Here is a 14,704-nt window from a genome sequence, read left to right as displayed (position 1 = left end):
AGAGAAAAACAATTACAAAAATAAAATCAAATTATCTTCAAACAGTATTTATAAATTAATTTGAAAGTTCGCTTATGTAACAGAAGCTGGGGCCAGTTCTAAAATGAAACGCATGTTAGGTATACAAATGTCTTTTTTGGCAGAACTTCAGCCTTCCACGAACACACAATACACAAATCCATCACACACTGATGAACCTTACGGCCAAATGTCGCTTACAATTTAAACAAATTACAAATCATCTTGCGAAACTAAAATTCGAATCAGTTTTAAGTACAAAAATATATTCATATTTTGATGCGGATGATGTTGATTTATTATTATTCTTAAGCTATAAACTAATAATCAGTAATAATCAAAAACCAAATAGCCCCACTTACTCAGTTGCCAGAATAAAAGTAGGTAACATATTGGAATGTAATATGGTGGACTAGGTGTCATGTCTGCCATAGACATGAGTCTATGACTGCCATAGACTCATGTCTATGGCAGTCTAGTCTAGTTCTAATACTTAATACTACACACGTAATAATTTCCAAAACTTAATCTTGACCGTTTTATTTGCTTAATACATTAATACAAATTGTTTAAAGTTAAAATTGGCAGTTTAATAATTATGAAATAAAATAAGTCTGAAATTAACACATCTGAAAATAATATCAACTTATATTGTTAATATGAGAGATATGTAACAATAATGTAAAATGTAGAAAAAACTTATATAGTTATATATACTTATTTATGATTATGAATATTTTTAATTTTAATTATATCGTTTTCGTAAGTCACGATAGATACCTTGCAACCTAAAGGGGCCTTGTTACAAACCCAATAAGTTCTGCTCCCGGCTGAGTGCTTGCAGTTAAATCTGAAACTCTTCATGAGTAGAAGAGGTTTGCCCCGCTTGGTCTGTATTATTGTTGGACACGCTATAGACAAAAATAAAAACGACAATTATAATACTTTAATTTACATACAATGACATAGAGCGTTCAGAGATACATATGGCAAATTTACTTGCCCAGCGACACATTTTCCAAAAAAAAAAAGTTTAACGAAAGGGCCTTATTGAAAATGATAACAAATTATATTGGTATACCAAAAAACAATAATACTTTATTCATGTAAGTCTATAATTGTGATGTAAGGCATTACATAATATATAAACTATACTTAAGAATTGATATAGCCGTTTTGTACTTTATATTACTATAAAAAACATTAAATAACAAGAAATATATATTATTATAACCCCAAAAACCGTAATAAGAAGTAATGTCTTTGTTGATGACATTTGTATTTTAACATATCAGTTAATATTGAAATCACAAATATGTTTTAAAATAACATATATGTATATGACATATATGTATATGACAGTATAATATATTATATCTAATCGGTAGGGATATTCTGTAAAAACAAACTTGAAACTCAGCGCAGAAAACGGTCGAAAAAAATTATCAGAAATTGATATGCGACATAGAACACAATAATTATAACATTTCAGGAATACACGCATCAAAATATAGTGGTGTATTTAATATAACCACAAGTCGATTATCAACATTTGACGGGTGAGTAATGAAGTGAGTTCTTACAGAATAGCACTGCTGATGTTTTAAAAAGACAAGACTAAAAACAAATCAAAGCGTTAGTTAAAATCGTTAATTTTATTTTAATGTAATGTAAGTAATGTAAAGGAATAAAGTACAAGATAAGAATAATAAATTATCCAGAAAAAAACACGATTTCAATTTTAATATAAATAAAGTATACATATTTTTTTAAATATTTTATACGATAAAACTAAAAAGAATATCAAAACCCTCATAATTATAAAACATAAGCCATAAGAAAAAGGTTAAAATATTGTAGAAGAATACAAATCATAATAGTAACGAAAAAACAGAAAATGAATGGAAGGTGTTTGACATATCCAACAGAGCACCGGTCTTCAATGATTATGAATAGTCTTTTCTCTGACGATGATATCATTAATGGTGGTGATGGTAGCGCGACATCCCGTACTCACCCTGCAGCACACCCACAGCGCTCTCAATCCACTACTGCGATTGTTCCTATTAAATCTATACCGCCCGACCTGAATAGCCGGCTTTCCAAATCGACTTGTAGTAAATCTATGAACTGGAAGCAGAAATGTTACAATTTTAGTGTACAGTACATTAATCCAGATACTGTTATTACGTAAATATACTACGCGTAACCGATTTACCAATTAAGACCATAAATATATTTTAATTAAGGTACGTAAAGAAAGGTTCCACAATGGTAATAGTTATTAGCAATGAAATTTGTCATAATTTCCCTATATTGAAAATACCCTACAGTAGGATATATCTCATGTTCAGGTAATTTTTTTTTACTTTAATGTGCACAAATTCGGGAAATAAATGAAGATAAACAAAGGTTTTAACAAACCTTGATATAAATTTAATTCGTGATCAATAATTGATGTTCGGAAAAAATCAAGACTTAAAACGAGGCAATTAATAACAATTAATGATTGTGTTCATTTTTTGCATCTACGATCACCCCATCGACAACTATAACAGACGCTTTACATCCAGGCTTGTTGCTATTCTTAGCACAAAACCATGTAGCCTTCATTCCTCGACTCTTATTGTTTTTGTAGTACCGGTATCGCCCAATTTGAAGAACTGGTCTACCCTTGATCGTTGTTGTAAATTGAGCTCCTAAAACAATATTTTATTTGATAAATGAGTCCAGTGATTAACTTTTTAATAGAATTAAAATATTGATTTGAAAATTTTATTTTGTCACAACAGTAGTATTTTCCAATCCTGTCAAGCATTCCTCCGTGACATGTGGCTCGCTTCGAGTAAAAACAGACTCGGCAGCGATGATCAGCAAAAGAATCAAGGCAGCACCGTTTTGGAAACTTGCCTCGTACAAATCATTACATTTTAATGAACTTTATTGTAATTAATGACAGTGAGTCCCTCTTTTTTTTCCAAAATCATTTTTGAACGTGTAAGCCGACGCCTTGCAATGTCCGCGTTTCTTTGCAATCCTGCTGCATTTCCATCGGATTATATATTTGTCCTTATAATGATAACCTATATAAAACCTTTTTTTTATATATATAAATTTTCCATACGTCAAAACCAGATTTCCGTCCCTTGAAGTATGAAAGCAGTAAGTAAACTGTAAGCAAATTTATGATATAAATAAAAAAGAAGACCGATAAACTGATAGCTTTATTACACATGTATATATATATATATATATATAGGCCTCTGCATCTTTGACAGATGATTTAAGCAGCATCGCGAAGGCACTTGCGTTCATGACTGAATAGACCAATGCGAGAGAGGATCCTCCGGCCGCACTTCCGACAAGTGTATGCGCCCCCAGATGGGCGGGGGTTTGAAGCCCGCTCATGACGCCTAGTGCGTTTTTCTTTTAGTAGTTTAAACCAGTCATTGTCATGCTTTGATTGACCTTCGTGAATAAGGCGTCGCCACTTGGCACGGTCCTCTGCCAGTTCCTCCCATCGATTGCTAGGGATGTTAAATGCAACCATATCACGCTTAGCGCAATCTTTGTAACGGAGCATAGGCCGCCCAACAGACCTCTTTGCATCCACAACCTCTCCCAGTAGTATTTGCCTTGGAAGACGGGTCTGCTCCATTCGATGCACGTGTCCCAGCCACCGTAACCGTTTTTTTTTGAGAATGGCCATGATGCTAGGCAGCTGTGCCTCGCCTAGAACAGACTCGTTTGTCACGCGATCCTGCCATGTGATGCCCAGAATGTTCCGAAGACAGCGCAAGTGAAATGTGTTTAGTCGGCGTTCTTGTTTTGCGTACGTTGTCCACGTTTCTGCTCCATACAAGAGTGTGCTTAGGACACATGATTGGTAAACAAGCATTTTCGTTTTTACCGTAAGGTGTCTGTTATCCCAAGCCCTTGAACAGAGCCTCCCGAACGTAGAGGCTGCTTTGCCGATGCGGAAGTCGATCTCTGCATCAAGCGAGAGATTGCTCGACAAATGCGACCCAAGGTAGCAAAATTTGTTAACCACCTGTAAAGGTGCGCCGTTAAGCAAGATGACTGGTTGCTCTAAACATCCTTGCGCTAAAATAACGGTCTTCTTGCAGTTTATGGACATTGAAAAGAGGTCGCACGCTCTGGCAAATTTGTCCATTAGACTCTGGAGTTGAGCTTGGTCATGAGCAACGAAGGCAGCGTCGTCAGCGAAGAGGAGACTATCTACAAATAGGTCCTCCCTGTAGCGTTTGGACTTGAGCATTGAGATGTTGTACAGCCTACCATCGGTTCGCGTGTGTAAGTGGACGCCTTGCTGTTCATCTCCAAAAGCAACCTTCAGAAGCACTGAGAAGAATATTCCGAACAAGGTGGGGGCCAGTGCACAACCTTGACGAACACCACGGCGTACGTCGAATGGCGTGGATGCGTTGCCATTGTGCAGGACGGTAACTTCCATACCTTCGTGGAACGATTGCACTATCCTTAGGAGTTTTGGGGGGCATCCAATTCTGACAAGAACCGAGTACAACCCCTCTCTGCTCACGGAGTCAAAAGCCTTATTTAGGTCTACAAATGCAATGACTAGGGGGGTATGTTGCTCCCTACACTTTTCTTGTAGCTGTCTGAGTGAAAATATCATGTCGACAGTTGACCGTTGGGACCTAAAACCACATTGTGCCTCAGGGTATACGCGGTCGGCGAGCCTTTGTAGTTTGCCTAAAATGGCCCTGGCAAAGGCTTTACCGACGATGCTAAGAAGAGATATTCCGCGGTAACAGTTGCAGTCGCCACGATCGCCTTTGCCTTTATAAAGAGTGACGATGTTAGCATCTCGCATATCCTGAGGGACGTAGTTTTCTTCCCAGCACTTAGCCAGGTGGTTATGAAGGATGGGCAAGAGGCACTCAAGCTTGACGACTTCGGTGACAACATCGTCTTTTCCGGGGCTCTTTCCACATTTGAGCTTCTTGACGGCCAGATAAAGTTCCTCTACTGTGGGTGCAACGTCTAGCTCGTGCCAAGTTGCCAGATTCGGGACAAGCTCCATTGCTTCTGGCTGAATATCCACTGGGCACGAGTAGAGCCCCTTGTAGTATTCTACCCATCTTGCCATCTGACGGGTGCTGTCTGTTATAACAGAACCGTCGGTTTCCTTGAGAGGTGCCGTCTTTTTTGGAGTAGGTCCAAGAGCTCTTTTGATGCCCGCGTACACCCCGCCAATATCCCCCGCGTTTGCGCACGCTTGGATGCTTTGGCAAAGCTCTGTCCAATACGCATTTACAAAGAAGCGCGTGCTACGCTGGAGTGAGGCTTTTGCCTTCGTGAGATCTTTACGCGTCGCATCGCAAGGGTTAAGGCGAAAATTTAAAGCGGCTTGGCGTTTCGAGTCAATCAAGGGAAGTAAGTGCTTCTCGTTTTCTTGAAACCAGTCGTAAGATTTTGCCTTTTGATAGCCAAAAATCTTGCCTGCAGTGTCAGTGAGAAGAGACTTGACTTTTTCCCATTCGACTCGCGCTGATGCCGTACTATCCCAAGTTGCAACTTCTTCGCGGACGAGTTCCCCAAATGACTCCACTACTTCCATGTCACGAGTCTTGAAAAGATTTATCTTTTTTCGACCGAGTGGCTTGGAAGAATGGACTCTTCTAGGGACAAGTCGGACTTTAGTAGCGACGAGGCTGTGATTGGTGTCGCAATCGGCACTGTGAAACGCCCGCGTGTGGAGCGTTTCCCGTAGATCCCTCCTTCTTGTTAGAGCAAGGTCTAATTGGTGCCAGTGTTTGGATCGAGGGTGCATCCACGAGACTTTCCGCATCATTTTGCCTTTAAAAAAGGTGTTGGTAACACACAGCTGGTGCCTTGAGCAAAACTCCAACAGTCGTTGTCCGTTGTCGTTAAGCTTGCCTATGCCGTGTGCACCGAGGCATTCAGGCCAGGCTGATGTACCCTGACCGACGCGGGCATTAAAGTCACCCAAAATATGCAGTCTGTCAGTTGGATTCACCCTGCGCACTGTCTCATCGAGCTGGCCGTAGAATTGATCCTTGGTCTCAGGTTTTGAACTAAGCGTCGGTGCGTAAGCGGAAATTAGCGTGACAAAGCCGCTTTTTGTGTTTAGACGCAAGACCATGATCCGCTCGGAAACGCCTACAGGTGTCTCTATGGCGTTGATGAGATGGTTTCGAACCGCGAAACCTACACCATGCTCTCGTGTTTCCAAGGAACTCTTGCCCTTCCAGTAAAAAGTGTAGTTAGCTTCACGCAAAGACCCTTCGTCTTCAGTTCTGGTCTCTTGTAAGGCTACGATATCGATATTGAGCCTTTTAAGCTCCACGTCGATACTGTAAGTTTTGCGCAGTTTTTGGGCGCAATCGGAGCTTCCGTAGGTGTTCGGGAAGCCTGTCCTCATCGTTCGGACATTCCATGTCGCAAAGCGCATGTGAGCAGCGCATGTGAGCGCATATATAGTTAATATTCCATAAACGTACATAATAACTGGTGTTAAATAAATGTTAATGTGCCTTTAACTTAATAATAGTACAAAAGTAGTAGAAAAAATCCTTTATTTTAAAAACAATCAATCACATATGTGAATAGGACCTCATACAATACAATTTTGAATATCGAATGTAATACTGAGATGTGCAATAGGAGCAATCATCATTTTGTAAAAAAATAACATAAAATCGTGACACAATGTAACATACATTAAAGCTTTGGTTACAATCCAAATCTATGTTCCTATAAGTATTTACTCAATGTATTATTATTAATTTGTTATTATTATTCAAGGTGTGTTGTTTCATGGCTATATAGCCATCTCTTCGGGACAACTCAAGGTTATTTTTATTCATGGTTATGATCGTTCTTCGTGCACACAATCGTATCTCCGCAAACTATAACCGACGCTCGACAGCCGAATCTTCGTTTCTTGCAAAACCAAGCGGCTTTAAGACCAAGACTTTTATTATTTTTATAAAATCTATTATTTCCTATGTCTAAGACCAAGCATCCTCTTTGTGATGTAGAAAACACTGCACCTAAAATTAAATTAAATTAAAAAAATATATTTTCAATGTAATAAGATGAAGCAAGATTTTACATATGATTAAAAACAGGCGCGCCTTCGGGATAAGACCGGCTCGTACGCCGTGACGGCACACGGCATTACTCACTTATACTCTCCATTTTGCGTGCATGGCGCGTATACATACCTCGTTTTTTTATATTAATAAATAATAACGATAAAAGAAACTTTTATTTTCTTTTTTTTTTATTCCATTTTTTTTTCATTTGATTATATATATTATTTTATTAATTATCAATTTCAACGTTCGACATCTGCAGCGCGTCCCGTAGCGGTGTCACGTTACACACAAAATACAATGACGATCCAGAAGTGATAGGAATAGTTTACTTACTTCAATAGAATACCAGTTTGAAAAATTGCATACATAAAAATTGTTAAAAAAAATGTTTTCACAGCCATATTTATTAAAGTTAACAACAATTAAAGGATACACTTATCTAACATACAATTCAATGGAGAAGCTTGATTTAAATATTATATACACATACAACCATTATACCACATTATTTGTACAAACAGCTTTCGTAATATGACTATTATTAAAATAAAATTAAACAATAAAAAACCATGTTGTATAAAGACCAAAAATATATATAAGATTTACTTGTAAAAGTCCTATAGTAACAGCCTGTGAATGGCCCACGGCTGGGCTAAGGCCTCATCTCCTTTTTTTGTGAGGAGAAGGTATGAAGCTTATTCCACCACGCTGCTCAAAAGCGGGTTGGTGGAATACACATGTGGCAAAATTTCAGAGAAATTAGACATATGCAGGTTTCCTCACGATGTTTTTATTTACTGTGTAGCACGAGATAAATTATAATCACCAATTAAGCACATGAAAATTCAGTGGTGCTTGCAAGAGTTTGAACCCACAATCATCGGTTAAGATTCACGCGTTTTTACCACTGGCCCATTTCCTATGTTGTGTATAAATATTATTTTAAGCTCTAAATACATAACAAAACTGGAACTGTGATGATTGTGACATTTAAAAGGTTAATTTTCAGACATACTATTTCCCATCGATACATTGGACTTTACATAATTTTTCATTTCATTATATTGAAACGCAGTTTACAGATAGTTCATATTCGTAATTAATACGATATATTTTATATTTATAACTCTTCAAATGCAAAATTCCACACATTATGCGTCCCTATCATAATTTCAAATATATTTAGTGATTGTGTACATTCTTCGTATTAATAATTTCATCCCGGAGAGTAATAAGAGAGGCGCGACATCCTAAGGACCATTTCGAGCAAAGCCACTGCGCACGCGCAGTTTTACAAGCACTGCGTCTATTGTATCTGTACCCACCAATTTGAATAACGGGTTTTCCAAACTTAGATACTGTGTAAACTGGTTCGGCTGTAAGGTATAATAACGTAGAGTTTAAAATATGTATTAGAACTAGATATTTACATTATATACATTTACATAATATTTATAATAATAAAATATATGGCACTGTTTTCTTTTTTTTAACATACGGGTATTAAAGTAATAACTTCGAGTATGTATAGGTACCTAACTTTATATACTACGCTACAAAAAAAAATTATTAATAATAATAAAATCTTCTCGATATTATTATAATTATATTTGTTATGTTAAGGTGTTTTCATTTCATTTGCTATCATGATCGTGTAATAATATATGTCAAAATGAATATTTTACAAAACGATATTCTAATTTATAATTCCAAACCAAAGTTTCACTTTCAATAATTGTCATCTTCTTAATCATGTACGACATTGGCGTATTTTACGCTCAAGTAACGCGTCAAAAGAGAAGGGAAAAAAGCCACATGACATGAAGCTACCGGGAAAAAAAGATAAGTTATAATATTTGCATTTATTCTATATATAATATTTCTAAAATATAAATCGAACCTTACCTTTAAAATGGTATTTTACTTTAAGCCTTTTTTAAGGTTGGGCCATGTTAGATCGAATCAAATGAACAATTAGTCATACGTATGCATAATAAATACGCGCATATAACTTACGAGTACATCAGATTCTTGCATCAACTGAACAAATATTGGAATTGTTAATTTAAATTATTTTTTAGCTATTTTATCTATTGTTAAAAATGAAACGACTACTATATGAAAAATATTTTATTTCTACGAATAAATTTAATCTATTAACTTATATAATATATTTTATAAATCGTCTACTGTGATTACCCATTAACAATAACTTTGTTAATATATAATAAATATAATATGATGTGCTCAAAAAGGAGAATATTTTTATAACAAAACTTATATATGTTACCTATTCCAACCACGAGAGGAATAAAGACAAATAAACAAATTTGATATCATTTGTCGAAATCTCATAAACCTATGCCTAACCTCATAACCATTCATTATAGAAAAATGGCGCTTTTAATGTTGGCGAAGTTTTTATTAGAAATTTGAAAGTTAAAGTGAAAGAAAGAAAAATTAAAGTGGTTATGAGTAGTTAAGTTAAAAAGTGCTGTATTATAATTATTTATCTAGCTATTGTATTAATCAAGAAAGTTTGTCGTGTATTAATATTGCATTGAACATATTTATGTTATCAAGCCGTATGTTATGCGTTACATAAATATTATGCAAAATAACTTCACTCATATCCTCCTAAATAAATATTAAAACATACTCATAAAATATGACTTAATCTTAGTAACTCCTTTATTAGTAAACCAAAATGAAAAATTAACAAAGAGCAAGAAAAGAAAAAAATTCGAAAAAATATGAGAAAAAGATTACCAAATTAAACAACTAAAATTACTTCAGCAAACACGTCAATCACATCAAAGTGTCATAAATTTATATTCTATTTTATTCTAAATATAAAGTATACAAACTGACAGAAAATATAATACATATTATTAATAGACTATTGCTAGCATAAAATAATAATAAATAAAAAATTGAGAGAGAATAGAAGAATAATAAAGGAGTTTAGTCGCCATTGATAAAGCCTTAATGCAACCGTAAGCCGTGTGAATGTGGACGTGGACTAATTACAATTAGAAAATTATATATCCTTGCCATATAATCTGATGTACCAAGAAAAGTGCCATGAACATGTGCAAAAATGCCATGAACAAAAAATTAAAGATGACTGTGTTCATTGTGCCCTTTAATAATTTCGTTGTTTACGGTCGTCAACGATGCCTTACAACTACTCAACCTCCTCTTAGTACACAGCCATTGAGCCTGTAAATCCTTATTCATCCTGTGCTGATAAAACCTATGTGTTCCAATCTGAATTACAAGTCCTCCTTGTTTAGACGACGCGTATTCTGGCTTATGGCCTGGAAAATAGTTCATAGGGTCCAACAATTCTGAAATGAAATTATTTTAAATATAAGTAAGGCACCAAAAATTAGAAGCAATGATGTTTGTAAAGATGTAATTGATTTATGAATAATAGACCAACGTCGTATAATCTTTACCAAATTGCCGTATTACACTTGATAAAATGTCAGTATTTATATTACATTATCTAGTTCTTTTTTTTAATTTTAGTTGGACTATCTTAACATACACAAAGTTAGTTTTAGAGTAAATGACGTCATAAGCGATTGTAGCCAATAGCGTTTAAATCTCTTGCAAAAAATACTTGAGGTTGTAAAGATTAAGAAAAGAAAAAAAAAAGTATATAAACAATTTTTCTATATTTTATCATAATACAAAAACAATATAAAATAGGTACAAGGCTTAACTGTTCATCTGTAAACAAATAACAAATTTAAATTCGTAATTACAACATTTTATTAATTAAATATAATAATCTTGCTAACACTTTGAAAAATGGGATTGGAACTATAACTATAATTTTTTTTTTAAATCAAAAATATGTTCAATAAGTCAAATCAACTTGAATATTTTTTGCGTTTAAAGTAGTGTAAAACAGTGACGAATACCGGAATACACCAGTTTGCGCTAGCGGCCACATGCCTCGCGCGCTCCTATAAGTAGCATTAGAGTTGTCATTTTATTTGTTAAGTTGAATTTAACCAACCTTATCCTATAAAAATATGGTGGATAGTGAAAAATTACGTCGCAAAACACATGGATATGAATGCAATAATGATAATAGCTAAGCAAAAAATATAATGCTTTAACTGGACCAGAGGAATGGAGAAATGTTTGTCTACATGCCATTAAAGAGGAAAATATTTTTTTAGATAGAGACGAGACTTTAGACAAAACATGATAGAATTATATAGATGATTTATCGAATGAAAGCGAGAAGTGAGGTTGACTATGAAATCTGAATTATCTGTATTTGATGAAATTCATGTATTTTTTTTTTTGTTAGCCTATAACATAAAAAAATACATGGCGGACGAACAAATGGGACACCTGATGGTAAGTGGTAACCACCGCCCATAGACATTGGCGATGTAAGAAATAATAACCATTCTTTACATCGCCAATGCGCCACCAACCTTGAAAACTGAGATGTTATGTCCCTTTTGCCTGTAGTTACACTGGCTCACCCACCCTTCAAACCGAAACGCTACAATACTAAGTATTGCTGCTTAGCAGCAGAATATCTAATGAGGGCCTGCACAAAGCCTACCTCCAGGTGATTTTTTTAATATTAAGTAACTACATATAAAATTGAAAAAATATCAAATTTGTTCTTTTATTTTTCTGCTGCCCGTTGACTACTACAAACGCAAAAACGTCTCCAATGTGATTTGACTGTACAAGTATTATGCTATACATTTGCATATGTACAACATTTTAATGCGTATGTTTGATTTCTTTCATGAGGATTATCTCATTATTATAAGTGATAAAGGAGGAGCGACACCCTGCAGACCACTTGCTGCACCGCCACTGGACCCTGGGGCCCCTGCATGTGCTCCTACGATTAAATCTATTTTCGCCGATTTTTATGATTGGTTGGCCTCGTGTCGATAAACCAAACCTTACACCTGCAAAGTATATTCAAACGAAAATTACTTCTGATGGTAATTATACTTACTGAAAAATAACAAAGCATCTATTTTAAGTATTTAACATAGTGATTTTTTAAGTTTATTACGTTTTTAAAAATCGATGTAATCGTTTAATTAGATAACTGTTTGGATTATATATAAGGCTAAGGCATAATGGACTAGATACAAGGCTGCATATCCCGACGTCCTGGGTTCAAACCCTGATCGGGCCGAGTTATTGGGTTTTTCTGTCGGAAACTTCTCAGTAGCAGCCTATGAATTGAAAGTGTGTACACTCCCGTGCCTCGAAATACACGTACGTGTTTGATCCTGCGCCTGAGATTTGGCGTCCCTTTGGATTTCGAGAGTGACGGATAAAATATCCTGCGTAGCTGGCTCCCTAGGCTACCCTGGCCACTTTTAGCATTTATTCATCGGTACAAGTGTAAATGAAGAACTACAACAAACCCTTGCGTAACAGAAATAAAATAAAATAATGTTATATGTTTACGAGGATTTGTTTTAAAAAATCAGAAATTTAAACTAAATCTTTTTTAGTGATAATCAATAAAATATATTAATAATATTAGTAATATTCAATTAAATTTTACTATAAATAATATTATAATCAATAAATTTAAACATATTAACAATTATTTTACTATAGCCACAGCTCACCAACAATATAACTTTCATATAAAGATAGAAACAAAAAAATAAAAACCACTAGTCATCTTAACATTTTAAGCGACATTCGTTCGGTTAGGATTTTGATTCCGGGACATCTCGTGTCTCGAAGTTCCGGGAGATTGTCAAGACTTAATAGTCAACAGAAAATGTCGAGATTTCCCAAACGCTAATATTAGCATTTTATATGTACTTTTATTATTTGCAATATTATATCACCTTTGGTACAATAATAAATCATAAATGGTTATGTTGGTTGGTAATCTTTACTACTTCTTGTTCAATTGTTATAACTGAAGCTTTACAACCCTTGGTTGTTTTCTTGCAGCAGAGCCACTGTACCCTGGGCCCTTTACTGTGGGTTCGTTGGTTATAGCGATACATTCCTATCATCACCACCGGTCTGCCGAATCTGGACAGCGTGAATATTGGCTCTGAAATATTAATAATATATATTAAATAAGCATAACATATATAAATTTACATCTTATAGCACAATTAAATTCACCTACTAAGGGAATATTAAACACTGTTTGATGTTTGTATAATTTTAATTCAAATTTTCGATTATGTACTTTAACATTGGTCTGAAAATTTATTACTTTGTTAATTTCTAGATACATTTAAACGTTATATTACTAATTTATTTCTATTTATATATACAACATTAAATTTAACAAAATATCTAGACATTAATGCATTTTTATTTAGTATTATTACTCCCAAAAACAGTTGTCTACTCATAATCACAATAAATTGTAAATGTCACTGATGCAAAAAACATTTTTAAAATACTATTCATTATATTTGTCACTATTGTAATATTGTAATTGTAAAGGATCGTAGAATTATTTTTTCATTTCCAATGTGTTTATAAAAAAATCGAGTTTTCGGCTTCAGGAATTCCAAAACGATATATATTCGATGACTTTCTGATGTATTGCTAAAAGAAATCTGAAAAAGTCTGTACAACATCAAAAACTTCTCCAGACCTCCTTCTACAAGACATCATTCTGATGACTTCTCTCCATTTTCTTTTTTTGTATCTCATGGAATAGTATCACAAAATTTTATATTCTATACATTTAAAGTTTAACAAAAATATAAGTTTTCGTCGTATAGTGGTTTATTATTAATAGTTAAAAAAACTGTTTCATTGCATAAAGCAAAAATAAATAGAAATTGTCAATTTTAAATATAAGGACCGCAAAAGATTACGCCGTCGTAATTGTATCACTACACAATATCGGACGTAGTCTAAATCAAAAGACCGAAAATAAATTAAGATAAAAGATAAGAAAGAAAACTGCTAGGTACTTTTAATTTCGGAAAATGAAAACTCTTTCAGTTCTCAAAGACTTTTAGAAAATAATTATCCAAAATTTAACTAATTACAAAATTTTCAAACAATGAAGCAAAGTATAAGCATTCTACTATATAAAATAATCAATATACGATATATGAATCGTTAAGACAACTCAATTAGAGGTATTAATGTATTGTACAATCATAATTAACAGTTCATGGTTTCGCAATAATGCGAACTCGTATTAAAGTATAATGATGTCGGAAATCGGTCCACAGGTGATCTTCTAGCGTACGTAACGCACCTCTGGGGTGAAGCTATCGGCAAGCATGGAGAATCGTTGGCTGTCAGCCTCGATATCTCCAAGGCTTTCGAAAGGGTCTGGCACAGAAGTCTTCTCTCCAAGCTACCGGCATATGGTCTGCCTGCTCAGCTATGCACCTGGATTGCCAGCTTCCTACACAAGCGTAGCCTTCGTGTTTTAGTAGATGGTTGCGCTTCACAATTCTATGTAGTGAATGCTGGGGTCCCCCAGGGATCTGTGCTATCTCCCACACTCTTTCTTTTGCATATCAATGATATGCTCTCTCTTGGGAACATGCATTGCTATGCAGATGATAGTACAGTGC

The 14,704-nt window shown here is 34.8% G+C and overlaps 1 protein-coding gene across 33 annotated transcripts in view; it reads right to left on the bottom strand.

Annotated features, from left to right (window-relative positions):
* The window catches only part of LOC126772691 (modifier of mdg4), a 227,170-nt gene that overhangs the window by 107,091 nt on the left and 105,375 nt on the right, over positions 1–14,704 (bottom strand). The window contains exon 5 of one of the 33 annotated variants that reach the window (XM_050493188.1): positions 10,227–10,474. The exons of the other annotated variants lie outside the window; for them this stretch is intronic. Within the exon in view, the coding sequence (XP_050349145.1) occupies positions 10,242–10,474 (233 nt within the window). The 3' untranslated portion in view covers positions 10,227–10,241. Of the gene's footprint in view, positions 1–10,226; positions 10,475–14,704 lie in introns of those variants that run through there. 33 annotated transcript variants of the gene reach the window in all.

This window comes from Nymphalis io, chromosome 13 (assembly GCF_905147045.1).
Source record: "Nymphalis io chromosome 13, ilAglIoxx1.1, whole genome shotgun sequence".
Classification (NCBI taxonomy): domain Eukaryota; kingdom Metazoa; phylum Arthropoda; class Insecta; order Lepidoptera; family Nymphalidae; genus Nymphalis; species Nymphalis io.
The sequence above is the reverse complement of the archived record's forward strand: the minus strand, read 5'-3'. Positions and strand labels throughout refer to the sequence as shown.